Source organism: Larimichthys crocea, chromosome XV, assembly GCF_000972845.2.
Source record: "Larimichthys crocea isolate SSNF chromosome XV, L_crocea_2.0, whole genome shotgun sequence".
Taxonomy (NCBI): domain Eukaryota; kingdom Metazoa; phylum Chordata; class Actinopteri; family Sciaenidae; genus Larimichthys; species Larimichthys crocea.
In genome coordinates, this window is record NC_040025.1 from 16844454 (window position 1) to 16864896 (window position 20443).

The following is a 20443-nucleotide window of genomic DNA, read 5'->3' on the forward strand; positions in this document are numbered from 1 at the left end:
CTCGATTTTACCGCTGAAACTGTAACAGCAGACAGGTGTCTCATATGAACAGGCACGTCGTTGATTAAAAGAGCTTTGGTGGATTTTTTTAGTTCTTTAATACATTGGTTCAGTGGTCGGTATGGTTGCTTTGATATACAGTATGTTGATGTTCATGTTTGCTGTCTGCTTGTGAAACACAGATGTATAGCGTTACCCATAAAGTTAGAATAATTTTGTTTTCAGGCACATTCCTCTTTTTATTCCTATTTATACACATCCGGTTAATTGTGGCTTAATTTTCACTACTAACGATCAATAATTGTTGTCATAATAATTTGATGAGAAGAGGTAAAAATATTTAATTCCAACTTCATAGGCACAGTGTGAATAGCCGCACGACAATTTGTTTGACATCATTAAGTTTCTCTCAGCACCTCCGACTCTGACTGCCTTCCCTACTGTATGTTGGAAGTTACTGTCAATTATTTGTCTAAAAATATTTGAGGAACAAACAGAAGGCAAGATACAGAAATAATCTGCATGCATGTGTGTATGTTTGTTACTGAATGTCAAAGTTGTATAACCAAGAGCTTATTCACAAGGTCCTCACCATTCTCTCACCATGTATCTTTTTTGAATTAACCATCCACAACCTATGTGTGTATGTGTGGATTTGCAACACTGAAATAAGTTTTTTTTTATGTAATTCGGCAGTGTGTGTGTGTGTTCATGAGCAAGACTTTGTGACATCACAACCAGCCTGGAGCCAATCATGGTCCAATATGTACACTTACACAATTGTCATGTGGAAACTTGAAGCCTCCATTGCACACACACACACAGAGAAAGGAGTGAGACATCTTGTGTCCAGATAGTTGTCATTCATTTATTCTGTTCTTGGCAGACAAAGATTTTAAGATTTTAAACTCTATGATTGAATTTTGTGAGGTAAAGGATATGAGACACACATTATAGATCTAATTCTGAGTGTTTAAAACATAATCATTGGGTTTTATTTGCACTTTGTATGACCGAGTTTTATTTCTGATTGTCCCAGATTGTCAGCAACACCAAAAAGCTGCTTCAAACTGTTTCGAAATCGAGTAGTGTGAAATAACACTACAAAAGGTCCAAAAGGTTTATGGGCGCCTCTGTGGCTCTGTGTGTGTGGGTCTGTCTTTCTTTTGTCTTTTTGACATTGGCAGTATACCTGACTGGAGCGGTCGATTGGCCCTGTGTAAATGGAAGGCGTTTACAGGATGAGAGGGGGGCCAAAGTGCTGGATCAGTGAAAACTGAGAAGACGCGCATCCCATCCCTGCCTGCCTGGACATCTCCAGCCAGAGAACACAAGATGCCTCTTCTCGTTGAAAACAGCATCCAACAAACCTCTAGACATTTCATAAGTGCAGCAAAAGGAAATGCTGGAACCTCTCTGATAATTATATAACATATTTAATAATTCTTCTCCGTGTAATGAAATTTCAGCAGGAGATAGAGAGTAATAGCTCATCCCATTTCAAGTAATAAATCCTGCTGAACACTGAGGTGGAAAATGTGTGCAAAGCAAATATTCCCCACATCTACAGTTTAATTCATGCAGATACAGATAGTTCAAGTCTAATAAAAATAGATGTTAGTGAATGAGTTTGGGCACAAATTCAAATGGGGGCTGATGCCAAACTCACAGATGATCATCATGTATTTACATAAAATAAAAAAAAAATAGAAATCCGACAAAAAAATAAAAAGCTGCAGAAATTCTCGGGGATTCGGGGCTGTGAGGAAAAGTGCGAGTCTTGCATAATTTATTTAGAAAGCTGTAATCTATCCATCCGTGTGTCCGTGCGTATGGCTTTGTGTACAGTCATTGATCATGCCGTGAAACCACAAACTAGAGATTTTACAGCGCAGATGCCGCCGGAGCTTCACGTCCAAATGAAGCGTTGAGTAGCAGCCGAAGCCGTTTTTCATCTTGTGTTGTGAAAATGTTTGGACGAGGCGTGGTGCTCTGCCTTTAGTTGATGCATTTACTGTAAAAAAACAAAACAAAAACAACTGTGGCTTTTTTTTCCACCCAAGTTGGGCTAAGGTGACCGAGATCCCCGTTAACTGCGGATGTCCCTGACCAATTCAAGCGTCTTTCTGCTCAACGAGGTGGGTTACTTACTGTCAGTTTTCTCTTCTTTTTGCATCTCTCAGGCTGATTGAACGAGATTTGGACTGTGCTGTGTGAAGCTGCATGCGTCGTGTAGCCTTGTATTAAGACATAAACAAGCAGCAAAGGTGGAAGCAGGTCCTCGTTGGGATACCGATAATTAAATTAGACAGGCTGACCTCACTGGGAATCTTTCACTTTGGAGTATAGGAGCATGCATCGGCGCTGTCAGTCTGCCAGCAGGAATTAGACACAGATGAGCAGGGCTGCAGAGGCATTTGAAATGTTCATGATAAACATTTGGACCAAAATAAAATAATTGGTCAGCTGGAGCAACAGATGAAAACAATCATCCAACACTGTGGGGTCTGTTCGTGCTGCCATCTGATTGTTTATTAGGTCATGAGAAAAATAATTACATTTTACTCCAGGATGAGATTCAGTAATTGCATTTAGGCAGTAATAATCATTTTTGTCACATGTTTTTGTCACACATGCAGTCAGAGTGTCAACAACTCTCTCTCCTTTATTCATGTCTGTACATGTGAGACTGACTTGTACTCAAGAGATTCATGATATGACAATTATGTGACTTTTTTACTGTAACTTATATTCTCTGTAAACTTGGCAGCAGAATGACATCAGGAAAAAACATTTCAGATGAAAGAAATGCCACTGTTGACAGACAACTCAAACAACCTAAAGAAAGACTTTAATGGCTATTAGCTCAGCAGACTGAGAGTTGTAATCCCAATATGTATACAAATGTAATAATTGTCTGTATGTTATGTAATCCACTATTGCCCGAGAATTGTGTTATTATTAAGAAATTGTGTTTTTATTAAGAACGTAAGGAAAGTGTGATGAAATAGCAACACAATAATTCAGCAAAAACTCACAAAACCTTTCAGCATTCTTTTTCCTCCTTTTTTTAAAAAGGTTTTTTTTGTGTTTGCCATTTTTCTAAATCAAACGTTAGATTTGTAAGTGAGTTTATATTTAGATTTATAGAAGATAGAGAGATAGATACTGTATTTTCCAGAATGAACACACATTTCTGATGAAAAACCCACCAGTGAGATAATCCATGATCCAGGACACCTTTGGGGCGCCCATCTGCATCTCTATGAGCTTGTTTCCCCACCCAGAGTGTCTGGACTGTGTTAAAAGTGCTTGAAAAGTCAAACCACATGATTTTGACCGTGCTGCCAGCTGGGAAAAAGGTCCTCTAGAGAAGCTAGATGATTGCATCATTTGCTTCAGTGTGTGTCTGGTAGGCAAACTACAGGGGGTCGAGTCAGTCTCTCAGCACTAGATTCATCCTGCATGTTGGAGTGCTAAAATCTTCTCCAACATCTTGTTTAAATAGGTTTTTTCACTTTAAATTAAACATCTCCTCTTGAAAAATCAGCTACAAATTACATTTGTGCCTTTATATTTGGGACACATAGCATTTAGTGTAGTATGAGACACTTCTTTTTCTTGCGATTATTTGTTTTTACTCGTCTTCTACCTGATAAAAGAGTCAAGCGACAGAACAGAGTTCTTTGTAAAGTAAAGTTAGCAACGTCAGTTCTTTCTATTGCAATAGTTTTGATTATTTATTATTGATAAATTGCACTTTCACATTTCACACTAATGTATCTTTATGGAACTTTATTGCTGGTCATATTTACACTGGCAGCTTGAAAAATCTTTCTGTGTAGTGGTTAAATAAACCGTTCAGTGATCTAACTACCAACGTCAGCAGACATTATGTAACATACTTTATGTATGTGTGCATAAAGTACACTGTCTGTGTGAAGAGCTGCTTGGTGACACCCTTACTCATTTCACTGGCATCCCACCGGTCTGTTTACCTCCCCCCTCCTCTTGGCCTGCACACTTCAAACAGAGATCAGGTCGGTGTTGGAACACAAGCCGTACCTGCATGTCTGAACCCATCAAGTAGCGTACAAACCTCATAAAAGGATTTGGCAGTAGCCAGGTGTCATCTCCCTCCACTCAAAAATCAAAACGCAGCATCTCCAGTGCCTTAAAATAGCCCCTCATCCATAATGCACCAGCAGCAGCTCTGCCCACAGAGGCGCTTCATATGGGACAGACTAACAGACATCTGCACTCAATGCTTCGATGCAGCTCCTAAAGCTGCTCTCTCTCCTTTCTCTGCCTGTCCCCCGCTCAGTGCACAGCACCGTGGAGTTTAACTTTCAAACCTTCATTCATTCATGTTTTATTCACATCGACTGCTCATGCAGAATTGGAATGGATGCCTCCTCCATCTCCCCCTCTCTCTTTCCCTCTTTTTTTTTTTCCTCCCCCGCCTCACTGTTTCCTGCAACCTATCCTATGAATTATGTATCTAAACTTTGCTGGAGATTTTCACATCACCCATAGTCATGGTTTTATGTTTTTAGACTCGTCTGTCTTAAGATGCGTGTTGTTGATCTCACACAGTATTTTCAAAAGACGTTCTGTGCACAAACGAAAGAAGATGCATGTTTCTTCTCTTAAGATGTTTGGTTGATTTTAAAACAAAAACCTCCACATCTGTACATATCCATAATACACCCAGCAGCTGAGCAGGTGTCAGAGTACAGCCAGCCGTGACATCTGAAGAACACACTGAGTGAACAGGGGGCGACGCTGGGGACGCCTCCACATGTCGAACAGAGGAAACTTACATGGCTCCCATAGCCCCTCACCACCACAGGACTTTCTCCTCCTAACTTTTGGATTTTGACATGTTGAAATCCACAGTGGCTGAAATAACAATGTGATAGGACTGTAGATTTTGTCTTTGTAAATGTGAGTTACATAACATGGTTATGGACACCCCTGTTTACTTATTGTGGCCATTTTCTATCATCTAGGCATGATATGTTCCAATAAAAGGAAATCTTAATGCTACAACATACAATTATTTTGGAGACTATAGAGCACTTCAGACTTTGTGACAACAGTTTCAGCATGACACTGACCGCATGCACAAAGCAGTATAGAAAAAGAAATGGACTCCTGACTTTGGTACGCAATAAGTTGACTGGCTTGCTCAGAGACCTGACCTCAACACCATCAAACACTTTAGAAGGCCAATAGAGGGCCAGACCATCACCATCATCATCAGTGCACGACCTCACTAATGTTCATGTGGTTGAATGGGAGCAAATCCCTTCAGCCAGGGTCCAAAATCTTGTGGTAAGTTCTCCCAGAAGAGTGCAGGCAGCATGTAAATACTTGTGATTGAGTAATTAGATGTTCAGCAATCACATATATGTGTAATATTCAGGCATACACATACCTTTGTCCATTTAGTGTATGTGAGAATCCCAATAAGTGTCTAAAATGATAGATATGTTTCACATGTTTATTTACTAGTTTCTGGAGTGTAGACTGATTACACATTACGATAGCACAAGAAGTTTTTATGAGCCTGATTGTTGCTGTAAGATAAAACCCATCCAACATAACAACTCATGGTGATCTTGTTCTCCACCACAGTGATGTTCTGTTGAGATAGAGTCCTGAATGAACTATATATGCGGCTGCGATGCAGATTCCCATTGGACGGGCGAGGTAAAGATGAAGGGAGGAGAGGAGAGCAGGAGAGAGAGTGGGGAAGGATGATATGCTGAGCAGAGAGAGCCTCACTGACGTAGCAAAGGGGTTGTGTACTGAGAGTGGTGGAGAATAAGACAGGAGAGGGGGGGTGTAGAGAAAGAGAGAGGGATAGTCTGCTTACAAGCACGCTACAGTACACTTCAGTGTTACCCAAGAGAGAGAGCACAACATGACTGACTAGCAGAGAGAGCGAGCAAGAGAGACGGGGAGTGTGCTCTCCTACCTCCAACTGAGTAAGTACGCTGCTATCTCTTCTGCATCTAATCTCTGCTGCAAATTGCACTGATAGCCACTATGAACCTAACAATAGATGTGTACATGCTTGTCAAATGACACCTGATTATATTGTAATAAAAGACGCAGGTTTACTTTGTCGAAGCAGGAAAAGCTTTCAACTCTGCTCTTGGAATTTTGAATGAAAGTTTGAGAGATGGAGTTGATGTATGCGGCAGTCAAAGTGGGGCATGGTTTTTTCACAGCGTTTTGAACAGATTTGATGTATGTCCAAACTCCTCACCCTCAGCGCTGACATTTCTGTGGAAAGTCTAAGTTGCACTAAAGCAGAAAATGGCATTTAGTGCAGTTGTGTGACAGAGGAGCAGTGGTGGGAAGCTGTGTGCATACTTGCAGGCATTCATGCTTTTCTCTGTTAGTGGGGGGAAGGAGTGCATTTGGGACCGCTAGGCTTCCTGTGTGGGGTCAATTAAATACTGCATGAGACAGAGCACTAAAAGCCTGTCCCGTGAGGAGCGAAGTGCTTTGTGTATTTGTGTGTGTGTGCGTGCATGCATATGTGTGTGTGTTGGTGCATCAGTGTGCAATGCCTTGATTAAATTTGATGAACCAGCAATGTTGAGAGGGCCAAAGATTCCAGTTTAGCTTCTGTTTGAGTTCCTGTTTGGAAACGCTGCTTTAAAATTATTTTTAACTTATTATAGACAAGAACAACGTCATAATGTAAGGAAGTATGCTCTCTTGTTTTCATATCTAGGACATCACCTCTATTCTACTATTTTATACCTCTCCATCTGATTCATCTGGCTTTTTTGGCTGTAACGTCAGCAATCTGTACACTCGTATTACTTTTATTTTGATAAACCAACACTATGGGGTCACTAAAAAGGCAACACACTGTTTTTAGATGTAAAGCTGCTATGCGGGAATATGTAGGGCACCATTACATATTGATAAGTCTGACATTCCCTCAGTAAGCTCAGCCCACTTGTCAAGACGCACCAATTAGGCCTAACTCAAACCTAGAGCCTAAATCAGGTCAGCTTCTAACAAACGCATGTGATTTAATGAAGGATGCAGCAGCACTGTGCCATTCTGTTCTGCACTGTAGGTACACAGCTTTATGTGGGTTAGCTCCAGCCTCTCTGCACTTTGAAGCAGTTTGGTGAAGTCAGGTTGAGGGATCCCCTGGGGGATGAAAACCTAAGTATGCACAGCGTAGCCAGCAAGGCCAAGTCGACAGCATGGATAAAAGATAGAGATTCCTGGTCGAGCTCTCTCTCTGTGGGTTCTGCTACTCTTTCTCAACTGTATGTCAGCTTCACTGCCAGCCCATCGATGATCATTGTCCTCTGTAGCATTTTTTCGTTTTGCAGTCAACTTATACAAGCTGTTCTTTAAACCTCCATACAGATTGCTGTTACTGTAAGGACTTTGTGTCTTTGGTGAGAAAGCTGAAATTACTTGGAAATGCTTATTTATAGGCTGCCAAGGGCTCAATGCAGGCAGGAAGAACGTATCCTGAGGTAACATTAGAACAGGAGGAGGGTGGAGCAGCTTGGGACAGGATGGAGTATCAATCTGGGTAGCTCTCCTATTGATCCACTCTGCCCTACTCTGGTTGCACTGTCAAGAGACCTTCTCTCTGGCTCTGGATGATCCACCTCTGGCTGTAATGCTGCCTCAGCTCCCACTGCACACAGTTTGTAAGATTGTAAGGTGCCTCTTTACAAGTCAAAAGGTCAGAGACGTGGGTAGGTGACTGTAAAGCTAAAAATCTCTTGTTTGGAAAATCTGGAAGGCTGCTTTCTCTTTAGTGCCCTATTGGACGTTGGTGCAGAGCTTCTCAGTTTCTTACAGTACACAAGTGTGGTTGTAAAGGGCTCAATATCAAACCTTAATACTTTTTTAGTACCAATTTAAATGTGTCTGTGGCAGCACCAGCAAGTATTAGCATTAGCACTAGACTGGCAGGTGTTTGGTATTGAATGTCTCATTAATTCTCATTTAATTAAACTTTAATCAGATATTTACTCATTTAGAACATATTTGATAAAGATTTGTTCAAAAAGATATTGTCTGTTATCAGTACTCAGGTATTGTGTCTGCACAAGTTTGAACAAGTAAGGAGAAATAGCGTGTGTCACAGATCCAACCATGGTTTAAATAGTTTATCCAGTCTTCCTATTATCCACATCAAATGATCAGATCTGTGTCTTTGTGAAACCATGCAGCTCCTTTTGCCTCGATTGTGACGGCCCGTGTGAAGAAAAGTGCTCAAAAAGAAACATTATGGAGTACATCTGCATCACAATATAGGTGTAATATTATCCTGTTGGAAAGAAGAAGAAATTGCTGCAGAGGCTGAATACATGCTGTCGACTAAACAGGAACAAGCCTCAGTGTCTGTCTGTTCTTAATGTCTGTAAAGGCACTTAGTTCACATTCAGATGGGCTATCTGGCATCAGTGCATATAGCTGAGCCAGTCTCGGATCTGTTTTCTTGAGTGAATTCATCAAACCTCAGTGAACTTTGACAATCCTCCACTATCCTCTCCCCTTTGCCAACGCCAGTCTGTGATGGGAGGAGTGGAAGGAGAGGGGAGAAGAGCTATTTTTAGATCAACTCAAAGGCAGAAAAATAACCACAAAAAGATAAAAGATTCTGCTGTTAATCTCTTCTCATATTGTTCTAATGCACTGACTCTTCCTCCCTCGTCCTATCCTTCTGTTTTCTTCACACTCGTCCATCTTTTCCCCTTGTCTTTATCATTCTGTCTGCCCTTCAATTCAGTTTAAAGAGAGTCAACAGTGACACAAAAACATTTATATCTCTTCAATCAGAAACTCTCTCTCCATGAATATAATTTGCAATTCAGGTATGACTTTCTCTTTGCTGCCCTCTTACTGTTTTTAGCTCTCTTTTTATTCCTTGAGTGTTTTTTGTTGTTGTTGCATCCTCTCCATCCTTGCCTTCCTCACCCACTGTTTGAAAGGCTGTTACTCAGTGGCTTGAATATGCTTCATGCACAGCACTAATGATGAACATAGTCACCCTATCTTCTCTGTGTGTCTCTCCGAGGGAGCTAGTTGTTCTAACTACAATAATATGTGTGTGCATGTGTGTGTGTGTGCTGAAAGCTTGAATTCTGTAAAGCCACACAGAAATATAGCCCTGAGACATTTTTTGCTAAAAGCCCTGGTGGAGTGCATCTTCTTCTTCTTCTTAAGCAACCAAAGTTGAATGAGCGTGAGAGAGCGTATGCTGCCAGCATAATGGTTGCAAAGTAGGGTCTTCAGTGCCCGGGGCGACCTGGAGAGCAGGCATGCTGCCCTGCTTTGGCAGGAACAACAAGGCAACAAATGAGGCTGTCTCCTACGATAGAGACCTCTGTGCTCGCTTATTAAGACATCTGATGGACTCTATATGGCTGCTTGCTGACTCACCGCTGCATTTCTGTTCTGTAGGCTCATGCATCACCTTCCTGTCAGGAGGATGGTGCAGGGCAGACAGGCAAGCAGGCAGGCACAGCCCTGCCCTCCTCTATTCCTCTCATCTCCCTCTTTCTTCATTCATGTCCTCCTCACCTCTCTCTCCATGTCATCCACTGACTTTACACCCTTTGTGTTGGTTGCCATTATTGCTGCTGTTGAGGAAGTCACCTGTTAAGCAAAGAGAGACACTAATTGGCAGAGAAATGACAATCACAGACTATTATCAATTAGAATGCCTACATAACTGTTCAGTCTTATTTACAGAAGTTCTATCTGTACCCAGTAAAAAAAATTATGAATCATACTCTGCAGTGTGAGAGTGTGACCGGACCAGCCTAGTTGATTTTATGTTGCTTTCTCAGGATTTCTGAAAACAGAGATAGAAAGAGAAAAAACTTCACAAAGGTGGAGGAGAGGAGAGGAGAGGAGAGGAGAGGAGAGGAGAGGAGAGGAGAGACGGTGCATGAAACCAGAGGGAAGCTCCTTCTCTCACATGAGGGCTGGCTCAAAGCTGAAGAGACCCACTGTACCAGTATTCGGGCGTGTACACACCAGTGCTGCAGTCAGGGCATCAATTTTGTATAGGAAATGGCTGTTGAGGCAGCGCAGCAACGTCAGCTGTGAAGCACTTAAGCTGAGCGCGCCACCCTCTCTCTCCCCCCTGTAACCACGGGCTGAGGGGAGGAGGGTTCTGCCTTTTTTCTGTGCAATGGGGGAGAAGAGAGCGCTGGCAGCACAATCATGTCTGCCTCCGACTCGAGTGCTACAGGACTCATCTGTAACAAGGTATGCTGTTGATGCTCCCCGTTTTGTTTAATCACTCTGCATGCAAACTCAGTCTCTTAGTCAACGAGTCCCCCTGTCTGTCTGTTCGGAGACATCTTCTTCTTCATTGTGTTTTTCTCTTCTCCCCTCCCCTCTTACTCTTGTCTCAGCAGAAGTCTATTCTGGATCACTCACTTTGTCAGCATCTCCCCACTTCTCCTCTGTTCCCTCCCTCCTTCTCCTCATCTTCTTTGGACAAACTGTACTGTACACATGCAGTTTGTCTATCTCTGTCAACTCTGAACTTGCATTGAACTCTCTCTGCATTGAACTTGTAGGCCCATCTGTTGAATATCATGGATTTTGGAGCTGTTATTTTGTTGTTGTTGTTTTTGCTTAGTCAGTTTCATGGTGTTACTTTGGGTGTGCAACAGCCACTTAGAACAATTTAAAAAATGAAAGAGATCTTTTATTAAAGAATTAAAAAGAAGTTGGGGACCACATCGTCACTCAAGTGGGAATATTTCAATGTTACAGTTTCTTTAGTATGAGACTCCCTCACACAAACAGGACATTTGCACTAAACTGACTGCAGCGTACCCACTTGATATAATTAAATCAGACTACCGAAGCTCCATATTAATTTAAGATAAATGTTTTCAATATATTTTTGAACAGGATGAAGACTGGATATTATCACAGTGCCTTCAAAACATGTCTTTTAATAACAGTTTAATTTTGAAATATTCTGGCAAATTGGATGTCCGTAATATTTTTGATGTTGCAGATAAGTGGGATCTGTTTTCCACATTCAGTAGCTGCACTGATTTCTTGTCAGCTGACAAGGATTTGAAAATCTTCCAGGTTACTTTGTTGGTTTCTTCAATAAACACCAGGTGAATTTATACATTTGGCTTCTTCATTCATGCACATGGAGAGGAATGCAAAACAGACAAGAGTCTGACGTCTCTCTGACTGGGAATAGCTTTGAACAGCACAGCAAGAGGGACGTGTCAGAGTTACCAATGGGTTACGTTTGTCAAAACTTCACAGTGATTGGCTGTAATATGTGAATGTCAATATCACTTATCACAGTTTGCATGAGATTATTTAAAACGTCCCACACTATTGAAATAAATCTTTACTACACAACTACTTGTCATTAAACATTTGCTCTTTTTTTTCCGTCTGTATATATTCTGAACATAACACGTGATCATGTAAATTGGCTTCCTAGAACACAGCACAATATTTATCTGTCAGTGTTTACGCTGTTTTCAGCAGTGGAGGCTACTTTGAGGATATTATAGTTCATAAATGTTGCACACTATCCTTATTACTATCTGATTCTGAACTGAATATTTTGGATCATTTGGAATCCATGAGGAATTAAGCAAAGCTGTGTAATGCTTAATCAAAGACAGAAACACAGAGAAAGAGACTGACAGTCTTCAATTCATATTTCTCCAGTTTTCTTTTATATGTCATTTTTTATCTGCATGATTAAATCAAGACAATATAAAACTGTGACAGAATAAAATTGCAATCAGTATCGGTGAAGACAGTGTATAGGTATTGTGAGCCAAAGAGACTCTGCACTTCAGAATATCTTCATCCATCCGCACAGCTGTGTGCTTTAATTAGGTTTTGTTTCTTCTGTTGCTAGACTCCTCAGGCTTAGATATTCAAATGATCCACAAACTCTGTGCTGGATTTGGCTTAAGCATTTTTTTAGGGGGACAGGGGACGGAGGGAAGAAAAGAGGGAGGAGAACAGGTGGGGAAAAATGACAAAAGAAGGATGACGTTGTTATTGAGCTAAATTTGGCTGTGTTATGTGGGTGTTCCTGTCTGGTATGTGTGGAGTCTTCCAGCCCTGCAGCCAGCTGGGACTGCAGTCACTGGGGGAACAGCAGGATGCTGATGGAGTGAAATGCAGGATCTGGTGAAGAGAGGCTGGGTTTTATCAGTCTGCAAGTTGTGTATGAAATGTAAAGAGGGTGACAGGCTCTGTATCTGTCTGTACTGTATGTGTGAAGTAGGTTTGATGTTCTTGTAGAACATTTGTGTAAGAGTTGTGCTACAAGCCAAACAAACTTGAATTATATTTTTAAAATCTGGATTTGTTTGTGCTATCATATGTTATGTAGAAAATTCCATTTGTGTGTTTGTTCAAAATATCAATGTCTAATATGTCAGGTGACCACGTGTCACAATTATCTTATTAATGACAAAGTAATCAAATCTAAGCCAATCAGGCGTGAACAAATCTAAAAACCAGGTCTGCCTTTCTTTTACATCTGGAGTCAGATAACAAAGAATAATTTGTATGGAACACATTAAACTTGCATGAAGTTGATACAAATCTTAAGATCATGTTTCTTTTAAACATGACTTATTATAAGTAGTGCAAAGTCTGTTAACATTTAAGTTTAAAACGTATCACTCTTGCTCTTCTCTTTCACAAGATCATTCAGAAAGGAATATTTTGTGTCACATCTACAGGTATACCAACACCAGCAGTTATGGTCTTAAATGTTCAAATGCTTCGTTATGTCAACCAAAACAGCCAAATCTTCCATCCATACAGTATCTGACAATCCTAGCAATAAAAAATCTTTAAAAAAGATTTAGAAAAAATTATGATTGGCACACAGGCCGTATATTCCTGGATTAAATCATACCCTAATATACCACTAAACTTTCTACTAACAAAACTTGAAAATGTGTTTTTTGGATTTTAAAGTGTGTTATTACTTATTTATCTACTTTTTAATTATTACTTTTAATTCCAATATAAATTAAAACATTTTGATTAACTGACACACAAATAAATTCAGAGCACAAACTTCAAACATATAATTACAATTGATTTGTCTAGTGACACTCCACCACATCCTTTGTTGATACAGACCAATCTGGAGTCTAGAAAATGGATCGAAAAATGGATTTTGTAGCATCATCCTGTATTATCAGTACTCTGTCAGAGTTGTCTTAGTGTGTTTTTTCCTGGTTGAAGTCTTAGGGCTTTTGCCAACATCTAGTCTGCCTGGCTGAGTGGATAAGTAGACAACAAGTACTGTGCTGTACTTGGTGTTGTTGCAATACTCACGCACATGTTCCCTTGAGATAGCTGCTTTGGAAAGCTGCAGGAACTTACTGGTCCTTGCAGGCTGGGTCACATGGTTTCAGGAAAGGACCAGCAGGTTCAGAAACAGGATGAACAAGGAGAAAGACGTGGGAGACACGGAAGGAGATGTAGGTTATCTGTTTGCAGCAGCATCAGAGCTAATTTCTAGGAGTCAGCAGTTACTATAGCATGAGTAAGCTACAAGGTGCTACAGTGTTTGTTACAGTAGCTGTAACAGTTATTTCTCCCCTCTCCTTCTTTTCTTACAGGGTTCAGCCGATTCCTACACTAGTCGACCCTCTGATTCCGACCTGTCCCTGGAGGAGGACCAGGAGGCGTCTCGGCGTGAAGCCGAGCGCCAGGCTCAACTGCAGCTAGAGAGAGCCAAGGTGAGAGCCCAGTGGTCAAAGGTCAATGCTTGTCTTTAAATTCACCTTGAGTTCCTGGGGAGCTGCATGTAAACAGTTCTATCATAATACTCAGAGGAAGGAGTATAAAGGCAATGATACTGTGTATTGCAATATATTTTATTTATATTCTTTACTTCCTTTGTCTTTCAACAGTCTAAACCAGTAGCATTTGCAGTGAAAACCAATGTGAGTTACTGTGGGGCTCTTGATGAAGATTGTCCAGTCCAAGGTGCCGCTATTAACTTTGAAACCAAAGACTTCCTGCACATAAAAGAGGTGAGAGGGCTTCAGTATTAATTACTATCACATTTCTTGAAGGTAAAAACTTGATCCCTGTCAAAATATTTTGCAGCTATGGAATCATAAAATATGTGTTTCTGTCATCCAGAAATACAACAATGACTGGTGGATTGGTCGGCTGGTGAAGGAAGGGGCAGACATTACTTTCATCCCAAGCCCAGTAAAACTGGAAGCGATGAGGATAAAACAAGAGCAGAAAGCAGCAGCAAGGTCAGAGTTCACACAGCTCTGAGAGATCTCCATGTCTCTGTTACCACTCCTCTACTTGTGTCTTTCTGTCTCTCTCTGATGCCCTAATTCCACCAGCTTCTTGTCTACTTTGAAAACTTTTTGTCTTAGAACTAGTTCTTCTCACATGTTGCTCGGTTTCGGAAGTCCTTCTTTCTAAATTGCCTCCTGAGGGGATTCACGCATAACAAAGTATTGCATTATGTTGCTCCACAGGAAAGGAGGGAACGCATCATCACGAGGCTGGAGTTCTACCCCACCATCTGCGGGTAGGTGGGACTGCAGGAGTCTGCAAATGAGTCTGTCTGTCTAGTGGAACTGCATACTGTCTCAGGGTCAGATTTGATTAAAGGGCTATTCCTGTCTAAAGTGTTTGTCTTTTACATACATCAAACTAAGCTCAAAGATTATGTGAGATGCCAACTGAATGGCCACAATGTAAATATGCTTTTCCTTGGTATGCATGTTTTCTTTCTTTACACTCTCTTATGGAGCATTAAAACTCAAACATTCATTACTGAAGTAATGAGTTATTGCAAGAGCCTTCTTGTTAGCTTCTATACTTCTTACTTAATGTCCATTCTGTTTATTCTGAAAGCTAAACAGAAGCAGAAACAGGTATGTTTGCCATTGTGCTCACATCTTTACAATTTCTTAAGAACATCCTCAATAATACTGCTACACTCAGTGCATCTCAGTACTTTATCATGGCTCTGTATTTTGCCAGTGACATGCAGAGCGAATATTTCTCATTCTGTTGAGTGTGCTAGCTAAATGTGTGTATCATTGGAATAAATTCACTTCAACATGTTGTATATTTTCCACCTCCAAACACTGTATGTGCTTGTGGCCTGTGCAGACAGAACATGTTCCTCCATATGATGTGGTCCCTTCCATGCGGCCAGTGGTGCTGGTGGGCCCTTCACTGAAAGGCTATGAGGTAAGACAACAATGCTGCCTTTCAGTAATCTAGTTTGGTTCTGCTACTTCAAGCCTTGCTTTGTGTCTGGAGTAATTACCTGGATGTGGTCAGACATAGGTTATGTGCTGAAATTTAACTGATAAATCAATTAGTTCGTCAAGAAACAAACCTAATTAATTACAGTTGATCAGCTGTCTTGTACAAAAATCTTGTGCAAGTCTGTGAATCCATTTGTAAATTTTGGCCCGTTTTTCAATAGGCCACTTACATTGCCACACCCTTTTAGCCATTATACACTTCACACATAGACACACACACAGAGACACACACACACACTGCCAAATTTCAGCCTCCTAGGGGAAATCTTTGGCTGCCAAAGTTGGCGGAAAATTTAGTTGACTGATCGACCAACCAACAGAGCGAGTTATAGAGCTGCTGGTCGCAGCTAAAAAATGAAATAAATATAAATATACCACAACATCAAGTTCTTATAGCTTCTGAGATATGAATATTTTCTGACTAAAGGCTCTAGGTATGGAAGTGCCGGTTTCTCAACATCTAATGTACATGATTGATTGGCATATAATTTGTATATACATATATTTTGTACAGATATGTCGTCACTTTGGCAATCCTTAAACATTATCAAATATATGTATCAGCATGTTAGTATTGTCATAATGAGCATGTTAACATGCTGACATTAGTGTTCACTTCAAAGCACCGCTGTGCCCAAGTACAGCTTCACAGAGCTGCTCATATGTAGTGTTATTTTATTGTTAGTAAGTATAATAGTTTATACAGTTATTTAAATCATCAAAAAATGCACTGAGTAAATGAATCAGTTCTCTTAATATACAATAAATGCAACATTTTTCAGTGTTTGAGCTCAGCTTTTCTTCTGTGGACTGCCATTGTTTGTTCCAGTTTAATCTGGACTGTATGTTCTAGTCCAGTATGCGCTTGCCTAGTTTGATCTAAAGGGAATAACTCTTTCCTCCATTATCCCATTAACACTGATACTAAACACCACAGTCACATCCTGATGAAATTATAGCACGCACAACAGGAATCTTAGATCCATTTTGAGTGATACAGAATTGCTCAAATGCCCTTCTGTATTAGCTACTGTATGCAATATTCTGCTATGCTAAACTCTCTGTTACACATGCGGTATGAAATGCAGGAAAACATCTCGCACTTAAACTCAATTAATCGTAGAATATGTCAATTTCGAATGAATCTGCGGATGAACATGCAGAAATGTGAGGCGTGTAATTGAACAGAATGTCTCCGTGCTTCAATATTTTCTCTCTGCCTCGCTCTCTCTTCTGTGACTGCGCAGGCTGTGTGCCAAGCTGTTTGTTTTGTGTGTGTGAAATATTTATGCATCTCTCCGGTGATGTGCTTTGGGGATGCTCCAGTGGCGAACACCAGCCTGCCTCCTTCTCTCTGCGACTCTCGTTCTTTTTCTGTCTGTCGCTCTTCTACATATTATATTCGGTTGCTCGCCATTGTCCTATTATGGTGCCTCCCTCTTTCCTGCTCGCTGTCTCCCCATCTCTCTGTTACACTGTGGAAGAGCAACACCACTGTGCACTTCATCCCCTATTCAAAAGGCCATCCATTTTTCAGGACTGTTTGAAAATAGGCTGCTTCACCCTCACAGTGCAAATGCAAACACATACCATCTACAGTATGTCTATGTACGTAATCCCCACCACACATAAACTCTGTTTATAGTGATAAATGATGTTATGGTTGTTCTACCAAACAGTTCAATTACATGATTAGTATTTTGTAAAATTACCTTTACACCTTCTCCTTCTCCATACTGTGTAAAATATGTAAATATTGTTAATTTCAATAATTAAACTGAACATAAAATTTCTCAGGTTTTCAAATCACCCTTATTTAAGTTAACATACTCGACCATGACCAGCTCCAAACCAGTTGTGATGTCATAAAACCTGCCGGGACTTTATGGGTCATCATTTCTGTCTGACTGTGCTGATTTCTGGCAGTATCTTCCCTCATGATGGATGTGATTGTTGGGTGAAAAAGTGAAAACATGTTGCCGTTTTAAGGTCTTTTTGGTTCTGTTACGTTATGTGTATAAATGTGAATTTTTGCATCATGTGACTGTGTTCTTATAAAAGAGATAATATAAAATCAAACAAGTAAGGCAACATTTTACTTTAAGCCCTACTGTTCAGCAATTGTACTCAGCTAAACATTTAATAAATAGACTATAACACAACATAATGTACTTACAAGCAGATATAAGTGATTATTAAGGTATCAAACACTATAACTCCTGTGGCTACCCATAGGTTGAGGCTGATAATCATTGACAATATAGTAAAACACAGATGTAATAATATAGAATATGTCTTCATAAGAGAAGATAATTGTTGACAAATACATTACATTGATAAATAAGATTTTGGGGGCGCTATTTACTGAATATGAAAAATATTAGAATGAACCTTTGATATTTACAGACTGCTGGTCCTCTCCCATGAAGTCCACCATGTTGATTTGTGCATTTCTCATAAATCCTAAATAGGGGACTGAAATAAAAAAAAATAGTCAAATATATTAAGTAATAATGTAGAGCTAAATGTGTGTGCATAAGTGTATATCTCATAATACTAGTCCATCCTGACTTCTGTCCACTCTTCCTTCCTCCTATCTGTCTTCTAGGTAACGGACATGATGCAGAAAGCCTTGTTTGACTTCCTAAAGCACAGGTTTGACGGCAGGTAGGTACGGCTGTCCATGTTGCTCTTTACAGCTGCAGCTCAGTGTACAGTAACGCTGTGACCGAGCTCCAGAGCTGTTGGTGGGTTTTTGCCTATCACGTTTCATGGTCGATAGGACACATGATGATGATGATGATTTATTTTTAGCTGCAAGAGAGTACAAGTTCATCTCATCCATTGAAATGGAACAGTTGTGGATGTGATGTGATAAGACGCTTCTTCCGTAGGATCTCTATTACACGGGTGACTGCTGATCTGTCACTGGCGAAGCGCTCGGTGCTGAACAAGAAGGCCATAATGGAGAGATCCAACACACGCTCCAGTCTGGGTGAGTGACAAGAAAGTTGTCTATGATCTTTTTTTTAGCTAAATAAAGACTAATCCTTGCTAAGAATAAATTCCTCTTTTTCTATTGATGTAATGTCAGATCTGTGCTAAACAAAAAGTCAGTGATGTTGTGTTTAATGTGAAAAGTCCCTGTCTTTCTTCCATTTGTTGACAGCTGAGGTTCAGAGTGAGATAGAGAGGATCTTTGAACTGGCCAAGTCTCTTCAGCTGGTCGTCCTGGATGCAGACACCATTAACCACCCAGCACAGCTCCTCAAAACCTCTCTGGCTCCCATCATCGTCTACGTCAAAGTCTCCTCGCCTAAAGTAGAGCACAACCCACATAAACCTCACAGTGAATTCATTCAAGACTTATGTTTTTGCCTACGTAGTCGCTGCATATTATTATAATTAGAGCTGAAACAGTGGATCAGTAATCAGTTATTTATTTTATTTTCTGTCAACTGATGCATCATTCTGTTTGTTAATTCAAGCAAAAAAGGTCAAACACTTGCTGGTTCCTCCTTCTCCAATTTATTTATGTGACTAAATAAAAGAGGAACAATGAGGACAATTAAATTAGAACATTTGATAACCTTTATTACTTGGTTTTCCTTTTAACTGTTTGACTCTCTGTGTCCCTGGTTCATCTCACAGGTTCTTCAGAGGCTGATCAAATCTCGAGGGAAGTCACAAAGCAAACACCTAAACGTCCAGATGATGGCAGGGGACAAACTAGCTCAGTGTCCACCTGTATGTCACTCTGCACAGTACTAATCATAATCCTCAGAAACAGCTTTTCATCTAGAAAACTTTCCTCATCACTCATGTTCCTATCTTTAACACATTAGGAGATGTTTGATGTCATCCTGGATGAGAATCAGCTGGAAGACGCATGTGAACACCTCGCAGAGTACCTGGAAATTTACTGGCGCGCTACACATCTCCCCTGTTCTGCCCCCGTTAACCCCTTACTGGACCAAAGTGTGATCACCCCACCCTCAGCTAACTCCAGCCAGCAGGTAAGATAAACACTCAGCTGATGCATAATTCATTAACAGTTTGGCTACATTATTAATTACAACTTTACTGCCTCCTGTGTCTGTTCACTAGTTTTCGGAGACTCAAGAGTTGATAGAATGATTACTACCCACAGACATAGGTGAGACATTTGTTTTCTTTTATTACTAATTCTACTCTTTGTAGTGTTTTCTCTGTTGAAACGTGCTCCCTGTTTTCCTGCAGGAGTAGCCTGTGCTGTCGGCTGGGGTCAGACTAGGAGGTCATAGAGCACAGGGACCAGGGCACCACCAGGGGGCAGCAGCAGCCCTCATCTCTCCAAAGCCAGCCACCACCTTCTCTGGCCACACCTGGGGCGAAGAAGAGAACAAGAGTAGAGTCCCCCTAGAGAGAAAGAGCAGGAGGCTGGTGAGCTGGAAGAAGAGGAGAAACAGAACGAGGGAGAGGAGCAGGAGGAGGAGGAAGATTTGACCAGAGGAACCTCCACCTCACTGCTGCCCCCTCGGCAAGAGCTCTCTGCTCCCACCGCCACGCGACAACTCAGGGCCGCTTTCTACAGCTGCATGCCTACTGGTAACAAAAACCAGTACAGCAGTGCAGACGCTGCACGCCACCCACCTTCCCTCACCTTCCCTCCTTTCCTGACCTTGTTCCCAACTCCTCCCTGCTTTCACACCTGACACAGCTGAGCCAGCCTATGTGTGATCAGACACCCAGACACAGATAGGCTAATTCAGCTCTAATTGTAGACAAACAACACACCTGTGGGTTGTCAGGCTATGTTAGAATAAAGCATAAAGTACTGTAGCATAGCAAATCTATCAGTACAACACAGAACACAAACATGAATAGCTTCCCGTCGTAGGGTTCCCAGGATTTCCTCTCTGAAAAACCCGGCTTCCCCCTCTGGCCAAAAAGTGCAGAGAGTGACAGAAAACCAGTTCTGTATGTCTTCCATCTCTACAGCTCTCTGCGAGCTGTCATTCCAATCGTTCCTTTATCACTTGCTTCCTCTTCTTGTTTATCCAGTAGCCTTTTTTTAAAACTATCCTTTCCATTTATTTTGGTTACAGTAACTATATACTATA

At 40.9% G+C, this 20443-nt stretch overlaps 1 protein-coding gene across 3 annotated transcripts; it reads left to right on the forward strand.

Moving 5' to 3' along the window:
• The first annotated feature begins 1745 nt into the window (after nt 1-1745).
• Nucleotides 1746-19929, forward strand: cacnb3b (calcium channel, voltage-dependent, beta 3b). Of its 3 annotated transcripts, none has more exons than XM_019259221.2 (14): nt 1746-2138; nt 13653-13772; nt 13947-14069; nt 14182-14303; nt 14538-14590; nt 14920-14939; nt 15181-15261; nt 17950-18008; nt 18236-18336; nt 18511-18662; nt 18993-19088; nt 19187-19357; nt 19449-19497; nt 19581-19929. In XM_019259221.2, exons 1-13 carry the CDS (start codon nt 2100-2102, stop codon nt 19476-19478), a joined length of 1167 nt encoding a protein of 388 aa, XP_019114766.1. In that variant the 5' UTR covers nt 1746-2099; the 3' UTR covers nt 19479-19497; nt 19581-19929. The 3 variants fall into 3 exon arrangements, with proteins under 3 accessions (XP_019114766.1, XP_019114767.1, XP_019114765.1); XM_019259220.2 differs by lacking the exon at nt 1746-2138 and adding an exon at nt 10007-10275; XM_019259222.2 differs by lacking the exons at nt 1746-2138; nt 19449-19497; nt 19581-19929 and adding an exon at nt 10002-10275 and having other exon boundaries at nt 18511-18690; nt 19187-19286.
• Nucleotides 19930-20443: the final 514 nt, after the last annotated feature.

Coding starts and splice junctions, on each gene's coding strand:
- cacnb3b (XM_019259220.2), top strand. CDS start 10,231: ATGTCTGCCTCCGACTCGAGTGCTACAGGACTCATCTGTAACAAG. Junction 14,304..14,537: donor GAGCAGAAAGCAGCAGCAAG/GTCAGAGTTCAC, acceptor GTTGCTCCACAG/GAAAGGAGGGAACGCATCAT. Junction 14,591..14,919: donor TTCTACCCCACCATCTGCGG/GTAGGTGGGACT, acceptor TTATTCTGAAAG/CTAAACAGAAGCAGAAACAG.